Raw genomic sequence first — 21,701 nt, 5'->3', positions numbered from 1 at the left:
AATGCTAAATTAAAGTACTAACAACTGCATGGTAAATAGTAAGTTTCTATTGAATGGACGAGTGGATGAGCTTTTTGAAAACCTACTTATCTCAAACTATAGTAGTAGAGTGCCTGGGTTTACTTGACTTTTTATCCTCTTATCTTAAAAAATAACTTATGGACTTTAAAAACAGTTTCAAAATAAAGACCTGTTGGTGGTGTTTTTTTCTTTTTTCTGTACCCTAAGGTTGCAAAAATGATGTATAACAGTATAGTTAGTTCCATTGCAGTGAATGGCTTTAGAGTTCTTATAGTGAGATTTTATTCCTGTTATGGGTTATAGTAATGTTTATACTAGATAGAACCTCTTAGTAAAATTAGTATAGGCACTGTTTAAACAGAGCTACTATTGATACTAAAAGGTGCCTTGGTTTTTATTATTACAGATGCCCACCTTGCAAATGAAATTCTTTTATAAGAAAACCCTTCTTTGTGCTTTAGAAACTAACAATCTTTGGATGGGGCACAGTATAGATTTGCTTAGTATTAAATGGTGCTCTTTAAATATGTTACAGCAGGTGCTAAAACATTATCATTTACTTAGATGACTTTTCTTTAAGAAAATTGTAGATATATCATGAATAGATCTGTAATTCACTGAGGATTATTTTAATTCCTTTGATATTTCAAATAATATACTTTTCTAATTTTCCAAGTTTTCTTTAAAATCACTGTTTTTTTCCTCTCCTTCCTTCCTATTCTAATATATTTGCCTAGCTATACTTAGATGAATGGATATTTTGAAAGAATGGATACTCTTAATGGACTTTATTAGTTCATCTTTATTAAAATGAAAATTCATAACTTATATGCTTTCATTTCATAGTGAATTTTACCTGAATGATGCTGGTTCTTTACTAACACTTCAAAAATATAATATCTTATTTAAATAGCTGTCAATGAATAGAGTCTTAAATATTTAAAATAATTTCATGCTTTTTAAAATCTAGGTTGGATGGACAGTGGCCTGATGGTTTATTGGCTTCAGACAATACTCTTCATTTTGTCCATCCACTGACTTTCAATTATTCCGGTGTTTATGTCTGTAAAGTGACCAATTCTCTTGGTCAAAGAAGTGATCAAAAGGTCATCTACATTTCAGGTAAGTTACTATCTACTTGAAAATGTGTTACTTAAATTATTCCTATAAGGACAATCATGACAATAATACTGTGACCTACGTGGTAATTTATACTTGTGAAGGTACAGATTCCTCAGGTTGGGGTTTTCCAAATAATCTAAAAGAGGTATATTAAAGTGTATATTTTAAGACCTATGTATATAGTTAATTTTTCAGTTAAATAGTATTAACTATTCCTTTTATAGGTAGTGTGTGCACTTTTCTAGGTTCTTTCATCTTTACACCAAGAACAGACATTAGGTTTGTTTGGTTGGTTGGTTGGTTTTGGTGGCTGCTCTACCCACAAGTGTCTGATAAGTAAAATGGGATATCAACTTTGATGACCTGGCTTATTAAATAACATTGTATGTCACTCAATATGGGACTATACCAGAGTAGGTTACTGAGAGGTGAAGTAGGAATGCTACCGAAAATGTTCTAATGAAATAAAATTTAAGCTGTTTCTTATTGTAAGTCCTTAAGCCACTAAGAACTTAGATTTTTCACATTCTGTTTGTTTCATTGTGAACATTTTTGTTAATTTGACTGAGTATAAATTTGGGTAGTCACAAAATTTAGTTAGAGCTAAAAATATTTTTTTTCTGGATGTGGCTATAAATAATAAATTATCAATGGAATGCTTATTTATAAAAATTTATAAAATATTTTGAGCATCTCCTACTGACTCTAAGAATGTAGCAATCTTCTTGTCTAATAAATGGAAAATTAAAGGAAAAAGGAAAAGAACCTTGAGAAATGCAGGTTTGTATGGTAGTTATAAAATAGTTAAGATTTTTATCTCTGTTCAAATCTAAAACTAACTAAACTACAGATTTTAGAGCAGTTTTAGATTTGCTTTAATGTTGTATGCTCAGTCATTATATGGTCACTCACTCTAAAAACAGTCTTCCTTATTCTTTCTTGTGGCACTTACCACCATTGGTAGTTGTGTGCATTTATTTACTTATTATCTCTTCTCATTAAGCAGTTTTTGTTTGCTTTATTTACCGTCTTAGACTCAGCACTTACTTAGTACCTGGCACATGATAGGGACTCAAATATTTTTTTGTATGAATCTCACAAGAAGCTTAAAGCTGTCACATCCCAGCCTAGCCCTTTCTGCCAGCAGCAGTGCTTTAGTGGAAATCTGAATGAGATTAAAGAGTAATATATTAGTTTCCCTTTCTTCCCTTAGGAGTCTTTTATTGAAAAAAGAATCTTAAATCCACAGGAGATGCATATTTAAAATGTAGTTACCTAAAGACTGCTTACTTTTTTTTTTTCTGTAGTACAAAGTTTGGTGTGAGATTTTACTTGTAATTCTTAGGCGCAATGTATTATATTTGTGTAATCATTTAAGTAAAGGCTCAGTTTGGGCATTCTTATATATACCGATTTCATTGGTGATATCCTAAATTTATACCTTTTGACATTCTGGGTCCACATCCCAGTACTCCTGACTTGTGTGTCTAACTGCCTGTTAATGGTCATTAATGCTATGTAGAAATATAATAGGCATTTATAACTTAACATTCAAAACTGAGGTCTTGATCTTTCTCCTGCCCCTTGCCACCAAACATCTTCCTCCAACAGTCTTCCTCCTTTCAGTTATTGGTAGCTCCATCCTTACATGTGCTCAGGGTATAATCCTTGATACTTATCTTTGATTTTTGATTTTTCTTTCATACCCCACCCAATCCATCAACAAATCGATGCCAGCTCTCCCATTATATTATATGCAGAACTTACCAGTTCTCCACTGCTAGCATTTTGGTCCAAGCCATCAGAAACCCTTTCTTCACTATTAGAACAGCCATTTAATCTTCCTACTTTCAGCCTGTTATCAAATGAGCAGGCAGAATGATCCTTTTAAAGCACATGTCAGATCATGTCACTTCTCTCCTCCAAACCTTCCATGGTCTTCCCATTTTACCCACAGTGAAAACCGTATCTTTACAATGACTCATAAGGCTCTGTACATGGTCTGGTCCTAGGTTGTCTCTCTGCCCTCATCTCTTATCTCCCTTGCTCACTTAACTTCCGCCACACCAGCCTCCTTGTTTTTCCTTGAACATAACAGGCACATTCCTACCTCAGAGTCTTTGCACTTGTTGTTTCTACTGTCTGGAATGCTCTTCAGATATCCTTATGGATCTTTCACTCGCTTCCTTTAGATCTTTGCTCACATACCACCTTCACGTCTGTATTTCAAATTCAAAACTTCTCCTTTACTACTTTCTGACCTCTTTCTCTGCCTTATTTTCTCTACAGTACTTACTGCCATGTGGTAGGCTACATATTTTATTTATATGCTTGTCTGTTCTTACCCCCACTAGAACATAAGTCCTAAGAGGACAGGATTATTATCTGCTTTAATTACTATATTCCCACCATCTGCAATAATGTTTAGCATGTAATAGGTATTCAGTAAACTTTTGTTGCATGAATGAATAAATTTGAGAAGAAAACAATCAGAAAAGAATTAAAAATCCGGAGTCTGCTTTTATGTTTATTTTCTTTGACAAAGGAACTAATGTAATACGGGTGGTGAACTTTACACATTTTTTTATCAACCTCTACTGAATCATCTAAGAGGGGAAATCGAATTTTGAGTAAATATGGTTTACTGAGAAAAATTACAGTTAATTACTACTAAGTACTTCAGAAAAAGATAGCATTATATGAGATAGTTTTCTTCAAGTAATCATCAAGAATTAGACTTTACCTTTCTATCCAAAGTCTTTAATATAGTACCTTATGCTGATTTTAGTTAATTTCTCTAAGAGCTTCTTGCAGTATATCAAGTATCCTAGATATAATATTGCCTTTCTAAAATGACTAGTAAAGCCTCGTAGGCTTTTATCAGAATAAAAGGCCATATCAAACCATTAGTCTTTTTTTTATTGTAACTTATATGTACTCTTTTTCCTCTAGGAAAAAATTTTACCTTAGTATTAAAATTAATATTTTAAAATTTCAGAAATGATTTTTAAAAATATTTATGAAAAGAATGTATCTTATGACTGGAGATTAAAAGTTCTGCTCAGAACAGAGTAGAGTTGGCAACTCTGTTTGAGAGAAATTGTTCATAATTTTATTACACATTGTCCTATATTGGTATGCATAAGATTTTGGACAAGAGGTGATTGATTCAAGATTGCAGTACATATTCAACTTTAGTTGTTACTCATGGGTACGGTGGCTCTTTGTCCAGTACTAACCAACTGCTGTAAATTGTCGTTTTCTTGTTGCTTTTGGTATGTCTTTTTTTTCTTAACTGATACTTCTTCTCTTTGAGAATAGAGAAGCAAATTTTTACATATCACATAAGTTCCCCTGTGCCTAAAACTCAAAGTATATTCCTATGAAAATACTGAATTTTACATTGTTGATTTCACATCAAGGATCCAGACATAATATCAGACTTAAGACTTAGCAGTCCTTAAACTTTAAAATTCATAGATTTTGTTTATTTAAACAATTCATATAAAGTCTAAAAGAAAAAGAAATAATTGATTTAATTTCTTTCAACATAATATTTATTAGGCTGAAATATACTTTATAGCAACAGAGGCCTTACTGGACTATTTATTTTCCTATTTGACAGACCTCATTAATTTGAAAAAGAAACTTAAGAAGTTCTTCATTTGGGTGTGGAGAATGCAGTCTACTAGTTCATTACATTTGTTATATACTCGTTTATCACATATTTAGCAAAGGATGTAAAAAAATATTGTTTGAAAAAATAAGGAATGCTGTTGGGAAGGATTTTAAGTGATGATAATTAAGTAGCTATTAGTGATTTCAAAATAGTCCTCCTGCCACTTTACATGAATTGTGACTCTTACTGCAATTATCTTGGAGTACAGCAAGAATTAGAAAACATGAATCATTGTTGTATATGCATTGTTATATGTCCATTGCTTAAAATACAAAATAATAAAGTATTATCAGTAGTCCTTCTTTCATGGAATCATATTAGTAGTGAGGCTGTGCTATTTTTAACACTGGTTGAGAAGGGGATGGTAGGTTAAAAAGTTTCTAGAACCTCTGACAAAATTAAATAACAAGATTTTTAAATAGGTTTTTTTTTTTGGTTACTCTTTTTTTAGTTAGATTTTCTCAAAGCTATATTTTGTTAAATCTGAGTTAAATAGACAGTAGACATCTATCTGTGTTCACATAGAGAACACTGCAAGTAAAAATAAGAAATGTCAGGGATTTTGTGTTTTTTTGAGGAAGATTAGCCTTGGGCTAACATCTGCTGCCAATCCTCCTCTTTTTGTTGCCCATCTTCCTCTATTTTTCTTTTCATTTCTTCTCCCTGAAACCCCCCAGTACATAGTTGATGTATTTTAGATGTGGGTCCTTCTAGTTGTGGGATGTGGGATGCCACCTCAGCATGGCTTGATGAGCAGTGCTAGGTCCATGCCCAGGATCTAAACTGGTGAAACCCTGGGCCACCGAAGCAGAGTGCATGAACTTAACCACTTGGCCTCGGGGCCAGCCTCGAAATGTCAGTGATTTTTAGTTTTTATTTTTAGGATACTTGGTAAAAATGTTCAGTTAGATATCTTAGACTTGGTGAAAACTCAGATGTATGCAATCTTCTGAGAAAAAATAGCATTTCATTAAGAGCTGTCAAAAACTCTTAAAATCTTATGTTCACAAAAATGTGTGAATTATGACTAATTACTTAGGTGATTTGTAGTTTTGTTTAAGCATGCCGATACCAGTATTGTAATCCTTTCTTCTTTGGGAATCATTGTAAAGTTCACATTTTATACTTAAAACTTGACTTTTCCGTAAGTCCTCTCCTTTCAGAAAATACAAAAATTGTCTTACAAATGATTGATTTTTAGTTTGTTTCCTTAATATTCTGGTTCTGTGAAGTTGGATTATATAAGGCTTTATACTTTTATACTAGAAATGATCCTACAATTCCACAATTGTTTTTTTAAAGATTGGTTTGGTCAGCTAGTGAATGTGTTTTCACAAATTAAAACTCTTCCTTGATTCACTTACTTACATAGAATCTGGTAACTAATATTCACTTCAAGGTGCTTGACAGGATTGCCTGTTATATTGGTTTAAGCTCACAGGAAATTAGTTATGCTGTGCTTGTTAAATTTTATACTGTACTTGCTAAATTTTTACCACATTCTATACATATGGCATTCCGTGATGAAACCTGTTTCAGTAAGTATTTTTCTTTAGCTTGTAATTTTAGAATAACTTACCCCATGTAGATTTAGTATTTTTCTAACAATCATTTTTTAAAAGCTCTATCAGTACCACTCATTTAAAAATTAATTATAGGAGGTTACCATTTGGGTCATTTATTTTTGTCTATGAAGAAATTCAAGATTTTTTAACTCATTCTTTCTTCAAACTCAAGAATTTTGTGTAACATGACCTACAAATACCACTTAATTGACAATTAACCAGTCTTTAATTTTTACTATTTATGTTTAGTTGCTTTTTAATATTAATGGCTATTTACTTTGTAACCTAGTGGCAATACACAGGATCATTTGCATCTAATATTCAAGTATTATTAGAATGTTCTCTCTAAAATATTAGCTACTCTTTTTGGAACTCGGTCCTAAAGCAATGTGACATTAAATTTTGCAAATATGGTTGAAATTCCTCAATTTCCTAAATGTTCATATATCCTGCCCGTGGGGTATAGACATGATGACGTTTTTGTAACACTTTATAACTTGTTTTTACTTTGTGTATTAGTCTCATTTGATAATAATCCATTTGGCTAACACAGTTTAAACAATGCTTTTATTTTGTAAATTGCTAAATAACGGTATGTATTACATATATCCTTTCTAAAAATTGAACAATTCTCTTTATTTAAGGAAAATATTTTTGAGAGAATTATTAAACCAACAGCTTATACTGTGGCCACTTAACAAGACTCTATAGTTTTTCATTCTTTTAAAGATTAAGTTCAGATCTTACAATAAACAATATTAGGTAAAGATGGATATTAAGAAAACATACTTTAATTTTTTCATTCTTTCATTTTATTTCCTAGTGCTACTGGCTAAGAAAATGTATGTTTGCATTATTTCATTTAATTTAGTTTTTTGGTGTGATAATTCTTAAGCCAGCTGTATATAGGACACTTAAGTAATACTCTTCATTAAAAAAAAATATTCCTTGGAGTACAATATTATGCAAAAACTTGGAGTAGAATAATTTAGGATTTACACTGTAGGTAATTTTTCATTCCTTTTACTTCATTGGTAACTGTCAGTTTTGTTATTTTTAATAAAATGTGTAAGTAGCACTACATTCTAATCTTAAATCAAATTAAGAATGAAAAACTATTGTTACTATGAATATATATTCATTAACTGTGCTGTCTGTTCAACTTGCTCCTGGATCAGCCTGCATTGACATTCTTTGCTTTTCTGTGTCTTGTCTATCTTTACTGTTTCCATTAGATCCTCCTACTACTACCACCCTTCAGCCTACAGTTCAGTGGCATCCCTCAACTGCTGACATCGAGGATCTAGCAACAGAACCAAAAAAATTGCCCTTCCCATTGTCAACTTTGGCAACAATTAAGGATGACACAATTGGCACGATCATTGCTAGTGTAGTGGGTGGGGCTCTCTTCATAGTACTTGTAAGTGTTTTGGCTGGAATATTCTGCTATAGGAGAAGACGGACGTTTCGTGGAGACTATTTTGCCAAGAACTACATTCCACCATCAGATATGCAAAAAGAATCACAAATAGATGTTCTTCAACAAGATGAGCTTGATTCTTACCCAGACAGTGTAAAAAAAGAAAACAAAAATCCAGTGAACAATCTAATACGGAAAGACTATTTAGAAGAGCCTGAAAAAACACAGTGGAACAATGTAGAAAATCTCAATAGGTTTGAAAGACCAATGGGTTATTATGAAGATCAAAAAATGGAAATGAAGTTTGTCAGCGATGGACATTATGACGAAAATGAAGATGATTTAGTTTCACATGTAGATGGTTCCGTAATTTCCAGGAGGGAGTGGTATGTTTAGCAATCACTAAATGTGACTTAACAATGTATAATCTTTCATTCATACTAGTTGATCATTTTCAGATTGTTCATACTTTTTCTTGAGGAAGAATAAGCTTTTTCAACTTGATTTTCAAGCTTACTTTTTATATTCTAATTTGACAAATGAAAATGTAAAATCTGGGTTAAATGTATCTGAGCTGCTTTACAATTTTTTTTCAATGCTGTACTACTGTCTCAAGATTTAAATTTTAATGCAGAGTACTTTATTGGTCTGAGGCACACAGGTAAGAAGAAATGTCAGCATTAAATGTATGACTTTTTTTGGTACAAAAAATTAAAAAACAAAAGGAAACTACCTTGGCATTGTGTATTAAATGTTTACCTAAGACTATAATCTCAAGTATAATGTTTGTTAAACATATACCTCTCAAAATTTATCACCACTGAATACTACATCAAAATTGACTATAAACTAATTCAAGAAATGTTTATATATATTTTTAGTATACAAAAAATATTCAGCCTGGTGAAACACCTTTCCTTTTCAAACATTATTTTCTAAGTTTCTATACAAATGGAATCTTTACCTCTGCATTTTAATGAGCCTTGCCATAATTACTGTAGAGTGGCTTTTCAAAGATATTTTGTTGCACTAAAACTGTGGTAGTAAATGCAGTGAATGTGATGTGTGGAAGAGTATAATTAGCTGATCAATATTTTTGTCCAAAATACATGCAAGAGTAATAAAAACGCCTTTTAAACATAATTATTACAATTTCTTTCATCTCTGGAGGACAATTTTTACATTGTCATATGAACATGGATTTTGGTGCATTAAGTGGTAATTTTGTTTTAATGCTTTATGTCCTAAATATAAGAATAATATGAAAAGATGGCACACAGTTTAGTACAGACAGGGCATTTCAGTATATGAAAAAACATGGGTAAACTTGGGAGTACCAGTTTTAGAAATGAGACATATCAGCCAAGAATCTATACAAAGAATTTTCTAGACCATCTTGTTTTAGTCATTTAATGTTGATGTAGTTCAAACGGGTAAATATGCAGAAAAAAATAGAATAAACTTGGAAATTTGAGGTTTAAGAAGAAAAATCTGAATTATAGAACTCATCACTAACGCTTGCTGATGGATATTGGCAAATCATCCTGGTATTTTTTACTCCTAAATGTATGTGTGTGTTTCAAGATTTTTGTTTTTCCGATTAAAACTGGAAACATCATGAGGTGTTTTACGTTTTTGCTTTTTACGTAATTAAGTATATCCTTTCCAGAAATCATGTAATTTTTGAGAAAGAAATGTCGTCTAAATCTTCAAATGTAGATCTTCTTTGTAACGTAATTAAATTGCTTCTACAGTGAAGTCCCATAAAATTGTAATAATGACAACTATTTTGAAGCCCAAAGAACACCTTTTTTTCTGTAGATGATTCATTTGAAAAAAGGACTGTGTAGAATTGCCTTAGGTGTTTTGCCAGGAAATTGAAGTGGAGGTTAGTAGGAGAATCATAAATTAAATAAATTATTTTGTTAATAAAAAGGCAAAGTAGGTACTTTTTTTCAACCCTCCCAACCACCCCCCTCCTGATCCTTGTCAAAGCTAAAAAAATGTTTTAAAAGGCAAAGTTCTAACATGTTTATAGAATTTTGCGAGTAGTGAAGGCTTTATTCTAAATGATTATGACCTAGTTTTCTTTGTTTTAACTAGCAGTGTTTTGTGGAAATTAGAAACCTATTTTCTTTCTTTTCCCAAACACTTATTGTAAGACTATAATATGGGTTAAGGATACAGTTAAGTAAAGTTCACGATTATCTTGTTAAAAATATCTAGTTTTATATATAATTAACCACTGCTGTACAAATAATAAGACGCTTTGGTCCAAGTCATTGGAAGAAAACTTTCTTGATACTAACCTATGATTTGAAGTGGCTTTATTTTTTAAATTTAAATATCAACAGTAATATGGCCACAAGGAAGATGGGTCTAAAATTTTTTCCCTGAAAGATGTACATTTGTGTCTTTTTTGATCAAAATTTCATCTTTAGAGCAATGATTTGAAATTCTATATTAATCCGAGCAGGCTAATCACATTTAGAATAGTATATAAATCTCAACTTGAGTATAATCTGAAGGAAATTAATGTATTTCAAGAATTGTATTTCAAAAATATAAATATTTGCTTAGCGATAATGAACTTCCTTGTATATTGTGGTCATTGTGCAGTTAGATTATTTATTTTTTTTTTGGTGGGAGAGGCTGACATGGAAAACTTCAAGTGAGTATTTGATGTATTCTGTATCCTTAATCGAAATCATTTGGCAAACTAAATTTCAAATTTTAAGAATCTGATACTAATACTTAAGACTTTCTGAAGCATTGCACTGTTAGAATTTTGTTTACTGTACATAGACTTGTTTGTAAACATCAATAGTCATATTAAATAAACATATTGTTAATTAATTTTGAATATCAGTGATGTGCACAGCTAATTGATAGGTATATCAATTATATATCCTGCTCTCAGAAAAGGTGGAAGAATAGTTTCCTTTTACTTTGGCCATGTTTATATTTATTTCTCTCATATTCTTTAAACTTTTTTCATTTTTGTATTCACTTTAGGGCTGTCTTTCACACTGGTTAAAATATTTCAATAATACAATGGAGATGAATGCAACTCTTATTTTTTCCTACCATTTTTAGTGAAATACATTGAAACTTTAATAGGGTAAGGACTAACTTTAAAGTGATACTTGAGAAGTAGTTTATAGTTGAAAGGTTCAGTATTTTACCACGTGCCTAAAAGGTTTCTATTTGATATCTAACATAAAAGAAACCATTAAGGTTTTTCAGTAGTAAATATTACTTTGGATAGCCATTTATAGGGAAGTTTTATAAAGATAACCCTGGCTAAATGTTTAGCATAAGGGGCTTTAGGAAATGCAATGTGTAAGTACAAAATTTGAAAGAAACGTAGCAATTTTATATTCAAAATCGTCTGATTTGAGTTTGATTCTCCTTTGGGTAAATATTGCTAAAACAAAGTATATGAACAAGTAAGAAGTTACTGATATGTGGAAGCAATCAATGTAAAATATAAGAAAGGAAGAAGTAGTACCTATATTGAATTTTTAATTCTAATAGGGGAATGATTTACAGACTGAATTGTTTTTCCTGTTTTCTTGTTAATTAGAAATGTATCATCCTTAAAAAGCTCCTTTCTCAAATTTTTGGTATGTTGAGTTTGAATTTAATTTTAATTTGTACCAGTGTTTTTTTGTTTCATTTTGTTTTTTTCATATTGAGTTACTTATCAGGTGGTAGCCCCAATAGCTGTGCAACAAATCTTTAAATAAAAGTTAAAAAAAATTCTTTAGAGGCATATTTCTGTAACAAGCCTTTGGCTCTGTATTGCCTTATTTGTCTTTGTTACGATATTTGCTGGAGTGGGTGAGTGAGTGAGTGAGTGAGTGTGTGTGTGTTTGTGTAAGTAACCTATTTTCATTAATGATGTTTTGTGGGAATTATAAACCTATTTTATTTCTCTTCCCAAAAAAGACTATAGCAGGTTAAGGATAGAGTTAGATAAATTTTGAGGAAGCATCTAAGTTGACTTTTAGCCATTATAGAATTTGCTTTTAATTAACCGTTTGATTCCCATCTCTTACACATCATGAATAACATTCTCCAGAATCATGAATTATCTTGTCTCTCTAGCCCTAGCAGTTAAACCAAATTTTAAATATTTTTGCTGTGACTTTGACATAAGTCAAATTTTATATATTTCAGCCTGGAATTAACACATTTCATAAGATATTTTTTAGGTTGGCATTTAGTGTTTTTCACTTATTGCTTGTGAGCTGCTTTGATTAGAAATGCCATTGTTTCTAATTGTTTGTAATTATGTTTTCCCTGTTTCCTATCTGTGATATTTGAAATTATTAAACATTTTTTCCCTAAACTTTAAATTATTTTAGAGCAAGCAGCAGTTTTTTAAAGTATATATAACGTAATTCGACTGGATTAACTTTGGTGTCTTTCTTGTTATGCCAGTAAAAGTTCATGCATGAAAGAATCATTGGAGTAGTGTACACAGTATACCAACTTTTTAAGGTTTTAAAAAATACTTTGTTTCTATTTTCTATTCCAGTAAACTTCACTTTTGTTTTTTTCAATACATAGCTACTTTGAGTTGAGTAGTGGTAGGTTTCCACCAAGAACTTGAAACAAAACATTGCTTGCAAAAGCTTTTGTGGGATTTACCCTTACAGGGAGCATTTCTTTTCTTGAACCTTGATAATTTTTATTTTATCATGTTTATTTCAATTTAGAACGATAAAACTTGATTCAATTTTGAGGGGTCTTATTTCACTTGCCTTTTAGTTAATGGCTGCTGTTTATTCTGGCTGGGCACTATGGATGAAACAGAGTGAAATTGAATTTAGTGGAATAACTTCAAAATATAAATAATCCTAAAAACTTGAGAATAATTCAAGGCCTCATTTCCTTACATGCATAATATTTCTGTTGAGACATGATACCTAATTTCAGTCTCAGTTATGAGAAATATCTCAGGGAAAACCAAGTCTTGAATGGATGGGTTGATCTCAGAGCCAGAGGTTACTAGATCTCGTCCTTGGCCTCTCTTTTTAAAAAACGTTCTAGGAGCCGGCTCCTTGGCCGAGTGGTTAAGTTCGCGCGCTCCGCTGCGGCGGCCCAGGGTTCGGATCCTGGGCGCGGACATGGCACCGCTTGTCAGGACACGTTGAGGCAGCGTCCCACGTCCCACAACTAGAAGGACCTGCAACTAAGATATACAACTGTGTACAGGGGGCTCTTGGGGAGATAAAGCATAAAAAAAAAAAAAAAAAAGATTGGCAACAGTTGTTAGCCCAGGTGCCAATCTTAAAAAAAAACAAAACAAAAAAACATTCTATTATGGAAGATTATACACAAGACAGAATTATGAAATGAACCTCTATTTACTTCAGTTATTATCAACTCATGGTCAATCTTGTTTCATTTAAACTCGTACCCACATTATCCCTCCTGCCATTAGTTCATCTGTGAGTATATCAGTATGTAGCTCTAAAAGATAGGAAACGTTTAGAAAAAGTAACCACAGATTCATTATTACACCAAAAATTAGTAATTCCTTAACATCAAGTATCTAGTGAGTATTCAAATTTCTAACATACTTTTTCAGTTTTGACTGGAATCCAAATAAGATTCATATGTTATGATTGGTTGAAATGCCTTAGTTATATGTTCTCCGCACTGCTGCCCCATGCCTCTGTTTTTCCCTTGCAATTTATTTGTTGAAGAAATGGCTTCATTTGTCCTACAGTTTCCCAGTTTCGATTGTGCGAATTGCATGTCTGTATTCTTTGTAAATTGATGGTGAGAGCTAGAGCCTTGACAAGATTAAGGTTTAATTTGGGGGGGCAAGATTACTTCTTAAGCTGAGGTATGTTCTTCCATCAGGAGGCACATAATGCCTGCTTTTCTTTTGTTATGGCACCCATTTGATGCTCCAAGCCTAGATCTACTAACAGGGAACCTACTTAATGTCTAGATCTGTTAACTTTGTTCTTTTACCATACCATGTGCTTTGATTTCTGAATAATTATGTCCATGCTGGTGCTTTCTGAAATTCTCTTCCGTCCATTTTCCACACTGGGGAACCAGTCTGTATTCAAAATCCAGCTCAAATGGATAGCTTTATGAAACTTACCTTTCTCCTTTAGAATTAATAACTGCTGCCCGTATTCTTTTATGTCAACTTAGATCTACTCTACCATAACTTCACGCTTTATTCTCGTTTTGACTTATCTTCTCTAGGTCAGTGCTCTTCAAAAGTTTTGACTGTACGTATCAGTTAAAAATTAGTATGTACTCCTAATATGTACAAGTTTCTAAATTATATAAATGCTTCTATAGAAGATTGCTATGTACATTGTAAAATATTCAAAAATGAACATTTTAACATCTGATGAAATACTATTTTAAAAATATTAATTTTTTTCTCACTAAAACAGAATTTGGGAAAACAATGTGATTGAACTTCATTTTAAAAGTTAACTTCTTTTCTCACTAAAACATTTTTGAGAAAACTGCATCATCGAATTTGCTTCATTTGGTTTTTTAATTTTGGTTTTATACTTTTTGATTCAGTGATTCAAAGGTGTGATTCTAGTATACTTTCATAGTTGGTTTTTAGGTATGATAGCTACAGTGCTACCTCTCAAAAACAAGTAGATTCAAATGGAAGAAGTCCATTGTGGAGGCCTTAACAGTTTTCATCCCAACTACTGTTTATAGAGCTTGTCTTCATGTTCAAGATGTTTGGTTTTTCGATATCCTGCTAATCCCAATGACCTCACTTCTCACATTAGCTACAATTTCAGCACAGTATGGGTTTAGCGTGAGGTTTATTGTTAATTAAGAGTGAATGTAAGTCTCTATTTTATTTGGCTTGCTAACGAATTTGAATTTTTTTGGTTGATGTCACATCTGATTAGATTGCCATGCTTTTACTTCATAATGTAACTGATAAAGTTTGTGTATTATTGGTGTTATCTTCATTCTGCCAGTTCTTTGCAAGAATGGTATTTACTAGGAAGGAATCCTTATTAGTATGTAGCACGGATTAGCACGGATACCCTCACTTGGTCCATGTGTCAGATGTTTACCTGTCTCAGGGCACCCATGTCATGCCTCCTTTACATTTTTTACTAAGTCTAGATAAGTTGTTAGTTCATTCAGCTGAGCTCTCATACATCACAATGTGTCACAAGATGCTGACTGTACTGAGAGGGAACAACCAAGTGAATTTGTAACTGTCTACTGGATTTCGTTCTGGAACTATCCCACTCCACACTTCTTGTAGGATATTGTTGGTGTCCTGTGTGGCTGGACAACACCTGACACATGGACCAAGTGGGGCTGACAGTGCCAATCCATGTATTAATACTAGTACAACATTTATTTTTATTAAATGCCCTCTCCCCACCTTTTTTTAGATGTGATAATCTCTTCTTATACTTCATTGGAAAATTATGTATTTTTAAGGATTCTGTGACCCCACTTGGGGATTTGGCTCTTGATTGTGATGACAGGGACGATGTAAAATTCATCCTGCATTCCTAGCCCTTAGCACAAGGCCTGTTACATGTTAGGTTAATATTGGTCGTTTGTTGGATGAGAGGCTGAGGAGACTGACCTGACCCAAACAGAAGACTTTTAGTAAAAAGTAATGAGGTAAATATTTGGATGGTTGTAAATAATTAGCTGTCATATTGAAAAGATAAGCATTAAAAGGGGCTATTGAAAAATAAAAGATGGGATATATTTATGGGGAAAATTGGTAATACAGTGATATGTATTATGGGAGCAAATAAAAGGTGGGAAGATAAGTTTGTAGAGTGTCACATTAACCTGTGAATCACGTGATGGCATCACTGAGGTTTTGGTGAAGGGAATGAAGAGAAAAAAGAGGATGAAACTTAACATTTCAATTAATTATTAAAACTCGTTTCAATGTAAGTGTGAAAAGAGACTGTAGATTTCTATACTCACCCATTTTGAATGATTTTAGCAAATTGATGTAAACAAGTATTTTAGGATATTTAATAGTATTTAATTTTTAAAAATATTGTCATGCCTCAGTTTCAGATATGAATTAGGTGAACAAATGTTTGAATAGCTTTCACATATTTTTTTATTCATTTGTATCAGAGTAAGACTTTAATTCAGTTTAACATCTGTAATATTTATACATGCAAATATTTTTTGAAAAGTAATGAAAGTTATTTCTTACATCTGTACTGAGTTTTTTGGTATGATTTGTAACTGGTTTTTGAACATTTTCCACATGAGACTTATGCCTGGTACCTTTAATTGTGGTCAGTATACTATTGTATTGAGGAATGCTATTTTTCTGTTTTTGAAGGTGAGTTTCCAAAGTATGTGGGTTAATATAGCTGCTGTGATAACAGGAAGCTGTACTTCTGAGAGACACACACACCAACCCTTTAAAGCTAAATATTTTAACGCTTTTGTCTTTTTGTCTTCTTCTGCTTGTAAGCATTTAATTAGATTTAGTAGAACATCTCTTTAAGTGATGATGTTGTTTCATGTCATTCACTCAGTAAACTAGCTTAACATTTAAAAATGCCAAATTTTTATATATTTGCTTACTTAACTTTTTTCTCCTTGTAGTGGTTTTATTGGGATATAGAATCTATGTAGCTTATGTGGACAGGGATGTGGGAAAGGCAATGCTGGGGCTCAATTCTCAATTTTCATCAAAGTTCTTTGACTTGAATGCAGGAAATTTCATCTCTTCCTTTGCGTGCTAGTGTTCATCACTTGTTACTACCCTTAGAATATTAATACTCTTAAGTATATTCTTTTTTATAAATTAGAAGAATCAGAAAAGGAAATATGAAATATATCCCTATATGTATTTAACATAATTAATTTGCCTGTATATAGATTATCCAATTGGTAAATAGATTCATACCTAACTTTTCTTCCAGTTGTTCATTTCAGTACTTTCTAACCTTTTCTGATACTGAGAAATGTGCAAAAAAGAGAGGATAAATAAGAATAAAGATTGAATGGAGCCAGGTGAAATAAATATGCGCAAATTAAGATAGAAGGAAGTGTTATGGGATATATATAGTCAAGTCTCAGTTATAGAATCCCAGAGCTAGAAATTATAAGGCTAACGGTAGTCTGCTGGATAAAGTAGACCATAATTAAATGTTTAAAAATACGTGTTTAGACTTCAGAATTACTTTAGGATATTAAAAATAGTATATATTCAGATTTGGGAATTACTATATTGAAAGCCTGTGATTATGTTTATTACTTACAAAGCACTACCAAATTTAATATTATTGCTAAGATTAAATCAAAGGCTTTCTTGGAGGGAGTGTGAGATTTGATAAAGAATTTATAGTGATTTTGTACATTGAGGATCTTAATTTGGGCTAATTCAAAGAGCAACCTGAGTTTTTGAAAAATAATTTCACAAGTATTGCTATAAATATGACATTAACTTTGTCATTATCATCAAAAGAAGAACACTAAATTCTGTACACTTAGGCAAAAATGGTAGCTGCTGAGTGTAGAATAGAAGGATTACTCCTAAATCATCCCAGATCTCTTTTTCACATTTACAAAAGCAGAGTAATATTTGACTATCTTGAATTGCAAATCTTTTTGTCATCTATCACATATTCAAATGGAGATAGTAGCGATTAGAGAAATGAGCAAGAACAGGAAGATAAACCAGATGTGTATTGGCAAATGAGGGTACCCTCCTGAGTGACTGAACTGATTATATTGTTTAAAATAATTGTATATTTTACTATTTTTAGATTCTTTCGCTGTTTGAAAGGTTATTGAAATGGGTTACTTGCCATTCATTGGTATAAGATTTTTAGTCTAGAATGAGGCAATAAAATGGCCCATTAATAAACCCAGTATTGTTAGTTTGCTAAAGAATTTTTTTCTTTTTTTGAGGAAGATTGGTGCTGAGCTAACATCTGTGCCAATCCTCTTCCATTTTGTATGTGGGATGCTGCCACAGAGTGGCTTGACAAGCAATGTGTAAGTTTGTGCCCAGGATCTGAACCCACCAACCCCAGGCTGCCAAATCGGAGCACACGAACCTAACCACTGGTCCAACCCCTAAAGAAATTTTTATAATTGGAGAGAAAGTAAAACATTCTTTTAGCAATCTAAAACACCATGTAACTCACATTTTAATAAAAACAAGAGTTGGAGAATATTTCTAAATATGTGTTTAAATGGAAATATTATGATGCTAAGTAGGTGAAACATGTTTCAAAACTGATAGTGCTTTAATTTCGTTTAAATTTGCCACGTCTGGATCCCAACAGTAATTGCAATTATTTAAGAGTATATGTGAATGTCAATCTAAGTGAAAGCTGAGTTCTTTGTTACCAAATAGGGGGCCCAAAAGGAGAGTCTACGTTAGATGTTGCAAAAAAACATTCTCTCCCAACAAGGGTGTAAGGGCGATGGTTCCTCTCCTACCCAACCTTGCTTTGTTTCACTCTGTGTTCTCCAATACTCACTGATTGAATGACTGGGAAGAACATGTAGCTTTAGGACTGCAGTGTCTTCATTTAATAGAATGTTATATCTTTCGTATTGGATAGAAAGACAAAACAAAATCGTGTATATTAAAGGTACTTAGTAACTGCTGAGTCACCCCACAAAATTTAATTACTGGATTTAATGTGGCTGAAATTGTCAAAATAATACTTACACAGAAGGGTTGATCATTTTGTCATATCCATATACTTAGATTTGAAAATATATAGTTAGAATTTTAGTCAATTCCCTTATTTGAGGGTTCGTAAAATAGGGTGACAGTTTTTCAGAATTGTGAGAATTGCTAACTGCTAAATATCTGTTTAAAATCCTTGTAAAATTTGTGGGGCAGACTGGGAAAGAGAATTTGATGTTCAGAAATGATATAGTGTGTCTATAGCCAGGAGAAGGCAAAGAATTTCCATTTAATTTTATAGTAGAGACACTATCTTAAGTATGCTTTGTATCAAATGTGCATGAATTAAGAGAAATTATCTGCAACAAGTACTGTTTTAATACTACTATTTTTAAACCTCTTAAATTTTACAATGTTACTTTTGACTATATTGATTTGGTCTGGGATATGTTTTGTTTTCTCTTTTGCCCCTTTTTGAAGGTTTTTGGTTTCGGTAAGATAATTTATTTTATATTTAATAGAACAAAAATGGTAAATGTCTATATTGTTGGTTAACTCTATTAAAGAATACTGAAATTTTTTTGTTTGTCTTATCACCTTTTAGAGTAAGAACTTAAAATAGTTTTCTCTATCTCCTTTTCTCCTCCAGGCATTTTTGCCCATAGAGAATAGACTCCCTCATTGATATCTGACTAGGGATATTCTTTTCATAACTTGAAAAAAAGCAAAGCTGGAGTGCTAAGGTGACATCTTACAAGGAAGAAGGGTGTTAAACATAATGCTACAAAAAGTAATGAATCAAATTTGGGGTCCTCTGAACTTGCTGTTGGATAGCATACTTCAGTCAAATAGTCCTTGCACATTGTAGAAATTAGGGTAGCAAATTTAAGAATTCTTCTAAAAATTGTTTGAAAAGCCTAATTTTTGTTACTTTACAGATGTTCCATTTAAGCAGACATCTTCCATAGCCGTAGCTGGAGCTGTAATTGGAGCTGTCCTTGCCCTTTTCATCATTGCTATCTTTGTGACTGTGCTGCTGACTCCTCGAAAAAAGAGGCCATCCTATCTTGACAAAGTGTAGGTAACATTTTTGCCTGTGTTCAGCTATGAATATTTAGTATGCATCAGTCTTTACATCTTTACAGCTACTCATATGTAAAGTGTCTGGGAGATAGAAGTAAAGGTACTGTGAGAGCTTTGTGAGATGACCACGGTTTCATCAGAATGTCTCAGACTACATGTAGGTAAATAAATGGTGTCGAGGAGCTACTGGAGACAAATATGGTAGACACCTTTTCCACCTACAGTATATTAGACATCTTTCCAAATGCTAACATAGTGACACTTCGTGTTGTCCTGCCTTCTGAATAAAAATGCTGGTCTTTGATGAAGTAGTTGAAAGACATAAAAAATCTTATAAGTTTAACTCTTCTTCAGATTGTATATGCCTATCTTACATATAGATACAACTTAACTTTCAACTGCTTAGAGTTATTAAATACATCGAGTTTTAAAGCTTTTTCCTTGAAGAATTTTGGTTTTGGTGATTTTTTTTCTGAGGAAGACTGGCCCTGAGTTAATATCTGTGCCAGTCTGCCACCACTTTATATGTGGGTCGCCACTGCACCATGGCTGACAAGTGGTGTGGGTCTGCGCCCAGGATCCAAACCCATGAACCCGGCCGCCGAAGTGGAGTGCACTGAACTTAACCACTATGCCACGGGGCCAGCCCCAAAATGTGCATCTTTTTTATTTAAAGAGAAAGCAATGTTTTTGGCCCAATCATTGAGATAGAATTATAAAGCAGAAATTGCTCTTTACTATAGAATCAAAAGACCAAAGTTCCCAGTTCACTTAATTCCATCAACGGCTTTGTTGCTTCATCTGTGAAATGTGAATAGTACTTTTCCTACTTACCTCACATGGTTGTGATGAGAGCAGAATAAGATAATGTTTATGGACAGTGAAGTTCAATACAAATGGCGTTATTTCTTGTGTAGTTATTTATGTTTTTGTGTTAGAAACTAAGGCTGGCTCTCAAAGAATGTATTTCTTCTGTCTTCGTAAATGCTTTATGTGGATCTCTGCCTCCCTAATCTGGCACAGTGACAGCACTAATCTCTTAGGATTGAAGACACCTGAGTGTTATCTTAGCTCTGTCACCATCAAATGAGTGGTATGACCCCAAACAAGTCACGTTGCCATAGGCCTCAGTTTTCTCCCCTAAATGACCTATGGCACATTGGAGCTATAAACTTGCTGTGATTTTTGTTCAATGAAAGGAGATAATTACTTTAAATACAAGGACTGTAAAGTGCTCTTTCAGTGCCATACCTGTAAGACTAGGGTGCTTTAATATTTCAAGAGTAAGTAGCATGTGGTTAACTTCATCTTAGTTCTCAAATTATCTCAGGTTTTTCTACAATTTCAAAAACATAATATACTAGTAGGCTAGGAAATCCCTATAATCATTTTATGTACTCTTTGAATTCTATTCATTTAAAATATTATTTCATGCCCACCTTGAGAAGTTATAAGGCCACAGAGAATTTGTAATTACTTTGGCCTCTGTAGCTTTTATTCTCTTTATCCTTTAACATAGGTAACATTTCTGTTTGATTTACTAATCACAAGTACTAAAAGTTAGTTATATGTGATCTTCGAAAGTATGAGAATACATAAAAAATTATTTTCTAAAATGCAGAGAGCTAAAGGTTATATTTAATTCTTTTGTTGTAACTCAACAATGTTTAAAATATATGAAAATATTGTGTTTTTTAATAGATTAGGTCATTTTGGCAAAAATAAATGTGTTCCCGAAGGATGTAATGGTCCCTGTTTATTTCAAGTGGCAAGATTTATAATAGTCTGTAGATTGAAAATTTTAATTTGCATGATGAATAGTCTGAGAGTTGACCATGGCTTTTGAAAATTAGTTTTGGAAGTATTTTCAAAATACAGTATAAACGTTTTTCATTATCTTTTTAAGATATAGCCTTTTAAATTGCTTTTATGACACTTCGGAGGAAGGTGCCTTCCCTTACACATTTGACTGTCTTTAAAGTGTTGATAAGCACAGTTAGATATAAAAATGTGCAATACTGAAGTAAATTAGTATGTGCTAGCTTACTTGCTTAATAATTTTCAAAAAATTCTTCTACTTTATTTGCTTCTTTAAAAATGAATCACTTAGATTGGTCCTAAACACTGGAACCTTTAAAATCAATTTACTTTTTT

General features: G+C 32.5%; 1 protein-coding gene across 3 annotated transcripts in view; it reads left to right on the top strand.

Annotated features, from left to right (window-relative positions):
• The window catches only part of NECTIN3 (nectin cell adhesion molecule 3), a 135,367-nt gene that overhangs the window by 51,322 nt on the left and 62,344 nt on the right, over positions 1-21,701 (top strand). For 2 of the 3 annotated variants that reach the window (XM_023623807.2, XM_023623803.2), the window contains 2 exons: positions 992-1,143; positions 7,623-11,593. In XM_023623807.2, the coding sequence (XP_023479575.1) occupies positions 992-1,143; positions 7,623-8,203 (733 nt within the window). In that variant the 3' untranslated portion in view covers positions 8,204-11,593. Of the gene's footprint in view, positions 1-991; positions 1,144-7,622; positions 11,594-19,402; positions 19,542-21,701 lie in introns of those variants that run through there. The other variant, XM_023623805.2, reaches the window with a different exon arrangement.

The sequence above is a fragment of the Equus caballus genome, chromosome 19 (assembly GCF_041296265.1).
Source record: "Equus caballus isolate H_3958 breed thoroughbred chromosome 19, TB-T2T, whole genome shotgun sequence".
NCBI classification, from domain to species: domain Eukaryota; kingdom Metazoa; phylum Chordata; class Mammalia; order Perissodactyla; family Equidae; genus Equus; species Equus caballus.
The sequence above is the reverse complement of the archived record's forward strand: the minus strand, read 5'-3'. Positions and strand labels throughout refer to the sequence as shown.